The sequence below is a fragment of the Cajanus cajan genome, chromosome 3 (assembly GCF_000230855.2).
Source record: "Cajanus cajan strain Asha chromosome 3, NIPB_CcT2T_4, whole genome shotgun sequence".
Lineage (NCBI taxonomy): Eukaryota > Viridiplantae > Streptophyta > Magnoliopsida > Fabales > Fabaceae > Cajanus > Cajanus cajan.
Genome location: NC_138519.1, coordinates 42,073,307 through 42,085,658, shown reverse-complemented (window position 1 = coordinate 42,085,658; position 12,352 = coordinate 42,073,307). Strand labels below are relative to the sequence as shown.

General features: G+C 32.0%; 1 protein-coding gene across 2 annotated transcripts in view; it reads right to left on the bottom strand.

Annotated features, from left to right (window-relative positions):
• The window catches only part of LOC109814590 (Spc97 / Spc98 family of spindle pole body (SBP) component), a 33,797-nt gene extending 25,524 nt beyond the window's left edge, over positions 1-8,273 (bottom strand). Inside the window, exons 1-3 of one of the 2 annotated variants that reach the window (XM_020379050.3) lie at positions 8,082-8,273; positions 6,616-6,750; positions 5,826-5,957 (exon numbers count right to left, since the gene is read on the bottom strand). In XM_020379050.3, the coding sequence (XP_020234639.1) occupies positions 5,826-5,957; positions 6,616-6,750; positions 8,082-8,144 (330 nt within the window). In that variant the 5' untranslated portion in view covers positions 8,145-8,273. Of the gene's footprint in view, positions 1-5,808; positions 5,958-6,615; positions 6,751-8,081 lie in introns of those variants that run through there. The other variant, XM_029274610.2, reaches the window with a different exon arrangement.
• Between the last annotated feature and the right edge of the window lie 4,079 nt (positions 8,274-12,352).

The following is a 12,352-nucleotide window of genomic DNA, read 5'->3' as shown; positions in this document are numbered from 1 at the left end:
GTTGTTGTAAAAGATGAAGCAAATTGTTTGAGCAAGTGAGGGAGAATAGAGTTACAACGGGGTTAAGGCAGTTCATCACTCAATAGAAAAGGAGAAGAGACTTACAGGCTTTAGGGCAAACTACGTAGAGGGAGAATCTGAAGAAAAGGCAAAAATACCCTCATTTAATGAGGTATTTTTGGTTTATTTTTAAACTGCCGCAACAGACCGCAATTTTCGCCACTCCACTCCGCCATGATTGTACCTACTCCAATCACTACACAAAACTACTCTGCTCTAAGGTTCATGTAGTGGCACGAAGCCACTATGCTCCCCACTATCGCAACTACTTTGGCCACTATTGACTTCTATGGCCCAAACCTTATAAGGATTAGACTGATCATATCTCTAAACGATGTGAATCTCAACACACCTAGGACTAAATATCTGGAGCATGAAAAATGGAAATGGCCCTATAACAACACCCCTCCACGCCTAAAAATAGACATCTAGAACATAGACAAATACAGGTTGCCTGATAAGAGATCTAGGATAGGCTCTAGTCAACATTATCAAATAACCATCATAGCGTTGCCATTAAGGTATAACGTGGTATTTTTGGAGCCATCCACCATTTGTCTTCTGTCCATAATTTCCATGGCCATGGCTTTGTGGCAAAACTTCTCCCCAAGCTTTTTTTCTATATTTAAGAAACTCTTTTAAGGGTGCATCAACAAAAAAGGGAAGATTTCTCTTGTCTTCTCTCTTGTGAACATCCTAAAACAACTTCAGCAAGCCTTACCAGGCCAATACCCTCACAAGAGATCTAAGTCATGGTGGCCTGAGCTCCGTCAAGCTTTTCCAGGTAACAAATCCAGCAACCCTTAACAAAAAAAAATTTCTGTTTTATTTTTCTTTTTCCTTTCATTTCTTTCTTTTTCTGCGTTTGTTTTCCATTTGTTGTTCATTTCATTAGATGTCCCTCTCATCTATTTTTCTCTCTTGTTTTCTCTGATTCTCTCTTATTCCCTATGTGACTGTTCTTGTTTTTCATCTGATCAATGTTTTTGTGCTCTGTTTTTTTTTTCAAATTTTGGAATTTAGTTGTGTTTTATAGAATTTCATAATTATGTTCTCTATTCTGTAGTCTCTATTTTCCTTATTAAACCTATAATGTCATTCCCAATTCTTTTTCACTTATAAGAAAATGCCAAACACCCAAAATCAAAGTTATGCATCTTCAAACTCTGTTTTAAATTTATTTTTGTTGTTTATTTATTTACATAAATATAAAGGAAACATATCCAGTGAGAGGAACATTTCTTATGTGAGAATGAGAGAGACACATTTCAGCCATTGGATTAAAAATAAACCTTCCTCTCACTCACTCTCACATAAGAAACCTTCCTCTTACTAAATATGCTCCCTATGTAAACAGATACATTATCCACCATGGCTTCTGCCATAGGCCTGCTACACCATCTGCATATGTTTCTTCAACTCCACAAAACCAATTAGTAGGCTAAGGACTTCGCAAGCCTTGTAAGTGTTGACATTTGAATATACTTTTATTTAATTGTAAATTTGGGTAGTTAAGATCAACATCATGCTTACTCTGATTTGATTTTATTCTCTCTTATTATAGGAGATTTAGTTAGATGGAATCAATATCAGATTATTCAAATCTGATTTGATTCTCCTTTATTTGCTTCTCCTTATCTTATCTTAACATTTATTTTGTAATCAGTGTGATTAGGATTTATTCTAATCAACTCTATCTATATAATCCCCTCATGTAATTATGATCAACGTAAGAAAATAAAGATCTTTTTCTTCTCAAAATTATATGGTATCAAAGCTTCAACTTTGATCATGTGTTTGCCTAACATGATTTCCGCAAAGTCTAGATGCGTTGAAGTTGCATCATCATTATTGTACCCTCAAATGGAGAAAACATGAGGCAAGATGGTGACTCCGAGTCACTTCTTTTCACTAAGGGGCAATTGGAGCACTTGTACAACAACTTTTCATCTAAAATGTCAATTAAGCCATCCTCTTCTCCATCCCAAAAAGGTATTTGCTTTTCTGATGTCCTTGTTAGCACTAGACAAAATTCTAAAGCTTCATGAATCATTGATTCTGAAGCTATTGACCACATGACAAATTGTTCAAACTTGTTCTCCTCATATAATCCTTGTGTAGGTCATAAAAATATTAGACTACCATGAATCCAATGAACCATCAAGTAACAAACTAACAATTTTTCTAATTCTATCCAACCTGTTCAAACTATAGTTGAATTTGTCCTTGATGATTCTAACCTTCCTATTGTTGTTAGAAAGGGCATTAGATAGTGTACAAATCATCCTATCTCAAATTTTTTTTCTTATGAAAACTTATCCCCCTTGTTTCGAGCTTTTACTTCACAACTGACAAAAACATAAATTCCAAAAGATATACATGTTGCTTTGAGGATTCCTGAGTGGAAGGAAGCTGTCTTGGAGGAGATGAAAGCCTAGAGAAGAATCATACTTGGAAAATAGTGGACTTGCCTAGAGGAAAGACAATTGTCGAGTGTAATTGGATATTTACCATCTAGTATAAGGCAGATGGATCTATTGAGAGATACAAAGCCAAGTTAGTTGCTAAAGGCTTTAACTAAGACTTGGGGTGTTGATTACTCAGAAACCTTCCCATTGCAGTTAAACACCATCAAAGTTCTTTTGTCATTAGTAGCAATTTAGATTGGTCATTGCAACAACTAGATATAAAGAATGCCTTTTTAAATGGGGATTTAGAGGAAGAAGTATATATGAATGTGTCTCCAAGTTTTGAATCACATTTTAATCATAAAGTATGCAGGCTTCAAAAGTATCTATGGATTGAAACAGTCACCTAAAGCTTGGTTTGTGAAATTTGCCCAGTTTGTTAAGAAGCAAAGATTTGTTCAATGCCAAAGTAATCATACAATATAAAACATTCATCTGTAGGAAAAATGGTTGTTTTCATTGTTTATGTGGATGACATTGTTATTACTATAGATGATTTTAATGAAATAAATAAGTTGAAAGCTTCTCTTGCTCTTAGGTTTGAGATTAAAGACCTTGGATCCTTAAGATATTTTTTTGGTGATAAAGGTAGCACGATCAAAAAAAGGAAATGTAGTGTCACATAGAAAGCATAATCTAGATCTTCTTAAAGAAAATGGCATGATGGGTTGCAAGCCAGCTAAAACTCCTATAGATCCTAATATAGAACTTGGAAGTGAATAGAAAGGTGATCTAGTAGATACAGCTCAATACCAAAGATTAGTGGGAACATTGATTTATCTATCTCATACCAAACTAAACATAGCCTTTGCAATAAGTTTAGTGAGCCAATTCATGCACTCACTACATTAAGAACACCTTGAGGCAGTTTATATGATCTTGAGGTATTTAAAAAGTGATCTAGGAAGAGAGCCATTTTTAAAAGAAAACTAGGCAACAAGGAATAGAAGTCTTCACTGATGCAGACTGGGCAAGATCCATTATGGATCGAAAGTCAACATTTGGCTATTGTACATTTGTTTGGGGAAATTTGGTTACTTAGAGAAGCAAAAAACAAAATGTTGTGGCTAGAAGTAGGGCAGAGGTTGTATATAGGGCAATGGCACAAGGGGTTTGTAATGGCTTAAAAGAATTCTAAAAGAGTTGCAACTTCCTCTAACTCTACCCATTAAGTTGTATTGTGTGACAACAAGGCTACAATTAGTATTTCTCAAAATCCAGTTCAACGTGATCGAACCAAGCATGTAGAAATTGACAGACATTTTATAAAAGAGAAGGTGGATGCAAGCCAAATTTGCATGCCATTTGTTCCTTTTTCACAACAAGTGAAGCATTCTTACAAAAGGGCTGTTTAGACCTAATTTTGAATTTTTTGTCAACAAGTTGGACATGTTAGACATCTATGCAACAACTTGAAGGAGAATGTTGACAGTTGAATACACTTTTATTTAATGTTGACAACTGAATACACTTTTATTTAATTGTAAATTTGGATAAGTAAGATCAAAATCAAGCTTACTCTGATTTGATTTTATTATCTTTAATTATAGGAGATTTAGTTAGATAGTGTTAACATATTCTATGATATTATTCTTATAAGATATAGTTTAGATATATTAGTTTATCTCCTCCTGATTTATGGTTTATCTTAATCCAAAACTATAGGGATTGATTCTATTACGTGTCTATTTATTTGATTGTACCCATAAAATTCAAAATAATAAGAAATTGTTCATATTCAAGTGATAGGATCAATATCAGATTATTCAAATTTGATTTGATTCTCCTTTATTTTCTTCTCCTTGTCTTATCTTTACATTTAATTTGTAATTATGGAATTGGGCCTTATTTTTTGTTCATGAGAAGGTCCTAAGTAAACAACTTCAAGTGATTCATGTCCCAGCTATAGATCAATAAGCAAATGTTCTCACTAAAGCTTTCTCCCTATCAGTTACAGCTTCTCAAATCCAAGCTTAGAGTGGTGGATTCATTCAAATTCAACACTGTTGAGCTTGCAGGGGCTATTAGAGTATAGGTTTTTACTCTTCTTTTTTGTATTAATGTATTTTTCTTTTTCCCTGTAATTGTTTCTCTTATAACTGAAAGTGACACCTGTCACTTTCACTTTCACTTAGTTTGTTTTTAGTTAGTTAGCTTATCATGTAAGCTAGGTTTGTGTATCTTGTCTTACACTCTTCTGCAAGTATATCATATATAGTTGCTCTCTCCTTGTATTTCATGACAAAATATAATCAATAATATTTTCTTTCATTCTCTCTAAAATTTCTCCAATAATGTGGAATCTCAACAATAAGGAGTTGAGGATGTTGTTGGGTGACCTGACTTGACAGTCATGGATTCAAATTTAGGAAGCAACCTCACCCAATGCAAGAATAAGGTTGAGTACATGTTAGGACTACAGGGAAGGGGGAGTTGATTAGGATAGTTAGAATATTAATTAGTTAGAGGGCTTAGTTAGATATAAATAAGGGAAGAAGGATAGAAGGGCTCATTCATATGTATTGCCACTTGTAAATTGATCATTTGCTTTTTGAAAAGGGAAAACCCTTGGAGGAGAGATTTCTCTCCTATGTCTTGTTCTTCTCAACCTATTAAATAATTTCTTTTCTTTTCTTTCTCATTTCAATTATTGGTTTCTAACAGTACATCTACACATTACAGACACACTAGGTGGGAGCCTCATGAAATGGGATGCCTTTTTTAAAATCATTTACTGAATATCAAACATAAATGATTAAACGTATCCTATTGACACCTCAATCTAAATGTAAGATGAAAATACTAGGAGCTTACAGAAATAGACAACATAATACAAGAAGCATTAAAAAAAATCCCAGTAATTGGCTGATTCAAGCTATAAAAGTGAATACACATATATAAAGAAACAAACAACCATTTCATGCGCATTGTACCAACTGACTCACTATTCAGGAAAACCTAAATGTCAGATGAAAATACTCTAGGTGGGAGCCTATTACAGGAAAACCTATTACAGACACACTAGGTGGGAGCCTCATGAAATGGGATGCCTTTTTTTAAATCATTTACTGAATATCAAACATAAATGATTAAACGTATCCTATTGACACCTCAATCTAAATGTCAGATGAAACTACTCGGAGCTTACAGAAATAGACAACACAATACAAGAAGCATTAAAAATAAATCCCAGTAATTGGCTGATTCAAGCTATAAAAGTGAATACACATATATAAAGAAACAAACAACCACTTCATGCACATTGTACCAACTGACTCACTATTCAGGAAAACCTACGAGAAGAAGTGCCCTCAGTGCAGCAGAAAAGGCATGATTAACCAGGCCACTCTGGAACTGAGACCTTGACTCCACAAACTGGTTGATCAACAGAAAGTACTTGCAAAGAGGGAATATCCGTTTTGCCAATTCCTGCAACATAAAAGCTGTCTCAGGCACAGTTACACACAGTCTATCATTTGATGCCATTATATTGTCCGTAATCTAAAGTTACACTATTTTAGAATAGTTCCAATATACATTCCTCTTTAGCTACCCACATGTCTTCATTGCTGTTCCAAAACCATGTTTTGGGGGCACATTTACAATTCCAGGCCAAAATTCTAAACAATAACCAAGACTTCAAAACATAGTTGCAAATATTATATATATATATATATATATATATATATCCTTTATTTTAACTACTGCTAAAATCATGGAATAAAGTTTTCAGTTAAAAAAACACATTATATTATTTGAATTATAAGATAGTAAGATAAATGTTTCACATTCCATAACAAGATTCTACCAAATAAAATAATATTTACAAATGTTGAAAAAAAATTCTAGACGAGTAATAAACCTTTCACCTTGGTGTGAAGCAACATGTTAGGAAACTGTGCATATTGAATACCCAAAAAGATTTGCGTAAAAAACACTTCTGTTTCCAATCTGGCTTGGTTTACAGTTTGCAAACTAAATATTCTATCATAACTATAGCAATAAAGCAAAATGTGGACGTATAACATCCCTAGTGTATAATAATTGCAGCTCAAAATATGGTAGCAAACATTATGGTAAATCTCACCTGCAGGGCCAAATCCGTTGATGGGTCAACCAGGAAAGAAATATCATCATTCTTTCCCCGAACTGTTTTTATTAAGATATAACGTCCTTCAATGCCAACCATGGCCGAGAGCACATCGTCAATAACAATAAGCTCCTACATTTCAGGAGAAAACAAATACATAGATTAAACTTCTGAAGCATGAGAGCCTAAGCTGACAATGAATGTAGACATCAACAGTATTTTGAAACAGAAGCTTCCACAAAGCCAAATACACATTTAATCATACACATGAATACATACACAAAAAGCACTACTTAAAAATCAAATCCAAGACCTGTAACAAGTGAAATCTGGCTTCGCTTAATATTTACACAAAAATATTTTTTCAGACAAAAGTTCACCAACCATTTTAATCATAAGCTTTTTTTAAGAACACAAAATAAACTATTTCAGACACATATTACGGACTTATTTGGATAAAATTCTCCATGAACACTTGCAAGAAAAAAGTTAATAGGAAAATTGGAGTTTTTTGCATAAATTAAATTAAACTTATATACTTAACTTTTATAAGAGTTCTTTCATCTAACTTCGCAATAGGTTGAAATACACAAGTTAATTTTAGCTTAATAAAGAAGCTCAATTTTTATTTTCTTCTCTTACATATAGTTTGGTTGGAGGGAAGTGGAAAGGAGAAGAAAGACTTTTATAAACTTTTGTTGTTTAGTTCAATTTTTAGGAGGGAAAGGAAATGGAGGAAAACAAAATCCCTCCTCCTCTAAGTTTCGCTCCTCTCCCAATTTGTAGGGGAAGGGAGAGGACTTAAACAATTTTGAGTATAATGTATAAGATAATCTTACCCATTTTTTTAAATTTAAAATTATAAGAATACAAAATAAATTAGTTTTTAAAATCTTTTTTCTTCCCTTAGAAACCAAACAAGAAAAGATTTATCTCTCCTCTTCTATTTACCAAACAGAATTTCTAACTTCTCTTCTCATGCCCTGCCCTCCTTTGAACCATACAGTCCCTCAAATACCAACAAAAAGGAACAAAAATCACGAGCAATCCAGTAAACACCACTAGGGGCAACAAAACTAACATTTTCTAAATTCCCAGCACCGCGACTTACATTCGTAATTAAAACAAAACATGCAGACACATATTTCCACAACAAGTTATTCATAAATTTATTTCAATTTCCCTCACATTAGGTCAAAATTGCATTCAACAAAAGCCAATTCCGCCACCTAACAACGAGTAACACCAAACCAATCCACGCAACAAACGCATTCGGAGGAAACAAAAGCTGACGCTAGAGCCAAAACCTAAACGGAAATTCACAACGAAGGACACAAGAAAAGAAGGCAAAGTAGCGGATCGAACAATGCTTCCATCGAACAATGCGAAATCGAGGCAATTCAGTTAGAAAAATCAAATGAATATAATTACAACGGAAAAGTGAGAAGAGAAGAGAGCGATACTTGAACTGACGGAGCGTAACAGCCTATTGGTTTTTCAAAGCTGGTGACGGTGGTTTGGTTCATTTTGGAAGAGAGTGCGAATCTGAGAAGAAAGAAAGAGCGAAGAGATGAGAGAGAGAGAGAGAGAGAGAGAGAGAGAGAGAGAGAGAGAGAGAGAGAATGGAGAAAGTGAGTTACGGGACAGTGAGGTTGAGGTGAGTTGAGGGATTCGTAATATATATACGGCTTTTATTTGATTTCTTCCTTCCCTCCGGTATTTTGAATTTTATATACAGAGGAATATTAGAATGGGGGGAGATATTATTATTGTCTTAGGTTCCATGATTTAACTCTTAATTTAATTAGCAATAATAAAAAGGTTTAATCAACTTTTGCTTTTTCAGAGTGGTTTAGTTAACATTTTAATCTTTACAATAATATTCATCTTTTCCTTACAAAATAATCCTTTGTAAATAAGAGGTAAAATAGAGAGAGAAAAAAACAGGGATGATAAAACAAGATAGAAATAAAATGAAAAAAATAATGTTAGGATAAGTAAAAATAGAACGAAGAAAGTAAGAAAAATAAAATTCACGTATTTGAATGAATAAAAAGGTGAATGAAGTGAAATAAATTGGTTATATAAAATGTTTTTTATTCTTTTTTGAATCTAATGTTGTTTTTGACATAAATTTAGTTATTATTTCAAATATATATATATATATATGTATATATATATATTAATTATGAAATTCTTAAAAAAATACTATTTTTTCACATTTTTTTTCTTGAACAAATGATGAAATTTTAATATTTTTATCATTTTTTATTTCCTTTTATTTTATTTCTCTTTAAAAGAGGACGGTTAGCATCGAACATTACGGTAGTTTCTTGAAAAATTGAAAATTTTGATATAAGTTTACCTCATTTCACATATTTTTATTTTGGTCTTTCGACATTTTATCATGCCTATTTTTAAACACTATATAGACACGTGAAAGAAAGAAAAAGATAAAATTAAAAAAAAAAAAAAAAGTAGAAGATATAATGAGTATATATCATGAGAATGTCATTTTTATATGAGAACGAAAATGCTCAATTTCAATCATTAAATTAAAATAAATGACTTAAATTAAAATATTGAAAATAAAGTTACTACACATATAGTTACAATCTTAATTATATTTATTATTGTTATTATCACTACCATCATTAGAATTGTCGTCACCACCACTCTTATTGTCATTGTTGTCACCATTGTCAATTGTGTGGGAGGGTCTGAGTAATAAAAATTTGGAAGATTAATATGATAAGTAAGAGACTATGATATGTTTTAATGAATGTTTTTAATCAAAACTTTTTATTTTAATCTAACAATTGAAAGTGATATTGCTCATTTTCACATAAAATGTATATCTCACAATATATGTCCATATATATGTATATATGCATGCACACGCAAACACACATAAGAAAAAACATTCGATAGACATCTGCTTTTTAATTTTTCTCTTCTTAATAAGGAAGCTATGTGGAGAATGTGAGTAAGAAAATATGAAAAACATTTACCCCAAAAACCAAAATGCAATTTGCAGGACTTTGAAAAGGAAGAGAGATGCATGAGGCTTCTAAAAAGGGGGGAGAAGATAAAAAACTTTTTTGAGAAGATTTGATGGATTTGATCTTGGATGGAGGCCTCGTAACCATTATTGAAGATGGAAATGGGGATGAAGGTGATGAAAAGTCACCATTAAAGGAGTGGGTAACGTTAGAGTTGTGGAGTAGGCATAAATGGAGTGAAAACATGGTTTCCAATAACTTGTCACATGATTTTAATGACTTGCAAGTAATTTTCACATATTTAAGCCATAGGAACAAATAAGCATATTGCTTGAATCATTGTAGAGTTTGACATTAAAAGATTTTCCATTGCTTAATTAATTTATTAAGAATATTGTATGAAAATTCAATTTTATTTTTTTAACAATTGACTATTATTATAAATTGTTGTTTTATTGTAACAACATTGATTTATGTTATGATTCCTTGTCTTTAGAGATACTAAAATATAGTCAGTGTCAAAAATCATTTTTTTAGAGGAAGATTAAGTATGTTGAAGCACTAAAAGAATATGAAAATGAAGAAATTATGAAGAGCATATATAGATTATATAATGTATTTTATTCTTAGTATTCATAAGATCATTAACGGGTTATTGAAGAGTTGAGTACTATAAATAAAGAGTTTGTTCATGATTTTGTGAAGGAAGCATTGGAATAGGCACATAATGGATTTCACCATTTGAAAGTTGTTGCTTTTGACAAGTATAATTTAATTAGAGACAACCAATTGATACTTGCAAAAAATAAAGAACTTGAAGGAACGATAGTTTGAATTGAGGATGAAGTAAGAGCAATAAAAGAATTAGTATATCAGGCAAGAATGTTAATATCATCAACTAATCCTTTTATACCAAATTATACATGTTATCTATGCTTTACAAGTGATATTGAAACTTTGAATGTGAAAGTGGGTAATGAAAAAAAAAAGATGAACTTGAGTTGCAACTTGAAAGTAAGGTTGAAAATGTTTTGGATTATGAAGCTTTAAATATTTATACTCAACTTAAAGATCATCCACAAAATCTTGTTGGTAATGTAATGACAAACATTATGGATGACATATTGTAGAAAAGGCAATTAGTTTCCTAATTTGTTTGAAATAATCAATTTTTTATATCAAATGAGTTGGTCTCAAATAGAACACGAATGTAGAAGGAGGGTTGAATAGATTCTCACTTAGAAGGCTCATATTTATCTATCTTACTTTCTTACTTATTTAACAATCTTTCTTGAACCAAATTTACTAATCACATTCAGATTACAAACCAAATAAGATACAAAGTATATCGGGTTTATTACACAATGAAATAGATATTGTAATCCAAATTGATTTTAGTAATTACCTTCCTTCACTTCATTACCAGATTGCATATATCATATCAGATTTCTTTTACTTTCTTGAAATTCTTTTTATCAATTCAACATGAATTATAACAAGATATAAAGGTAAAGAGAGAAATTGCAAAGTGATCTTTACTGGTTCAACCATACAAAGGCCTACGTCCAGTCCAGTTGTAGACTTAGCTCCCCACTAAATTCAGTCTTTCTACTATAATATTCTTTACAAACACCATGTACAATCAATATTATAATCAGAAACTCAATCACCTAATCTTGATCCCACAATATTATACAATCACCATAATTCTTACACCTCAAGAATCCACTTGAGAAAACTTATCTCAAGATTTCTCTTTCACTCTTTCTTGAGATATCCTTATCTCAAAAGAGTAACATACCATAGCATATCTAGTTAATCAAACAAGAGTTTAAAGATAAGAATTGATACACCTGATGTGAACATTGATCTTCCACAAAGAGTTGTTCAGCAATCTTGATTTTCTTGAACTTCTTTCAAGATAACATCTGAAAAATATTTGATCTTCACTAAAAATTGATTTTCAGATTCTTATAATCATATGTAATCTTTTTTCATATCATTGTCTTTTAATTTTTGAAAAGAGTTATGTTTATAGAGCAAATAAGATTTTAACATTAAAAACTCGTAACAACAGTAATCTATTACCAACATCAGGTAATCTATTACCAGCTTTTAATGAACAAGAAATCTATTGAAACAAGAACTGAGGTAATCGATTACTGATCCTGGTAATTGATTATCTCGTGTTCCAGAAATCATAGAACTCACTTTTTGGTAGAGGTAATCGATTACTAAAGTTGGTAATCGATTATCTCAATGTTTTTCCAACTTGTTTCAATCAAAAGTCACCATGATAATCAACTATGTAACGACCCACCATGGCCATCACACTACGAACAACATCACACACTACTGAAATATATATACTAAAATAGTATAATAAAATATTTACAACACAAGTTGCTAATCGAGCAACCAACGAAAACCAATTATATACAACAAAATATGCTACTATAAGGTAGCCTACAAAAAAAATCCCTCTCCAAGCACCTCCTGTGGCCTCTAGTAACTATCTCCCAGCCTATCCCTGCCCTGCACCCATACCAACGTATGACCATCGCAGTCCAAACCACATGGAAACACGCAAGGGTAAGCTAGAGACAATAAACAGCTCATAAATATCAAATAAGAAACACAACTATATAATCATCTTCACATCCGACACAAAAGATAAACAACACATATATTACACATCTTTCAACAACACATGTTTAAAACAACTTACAACA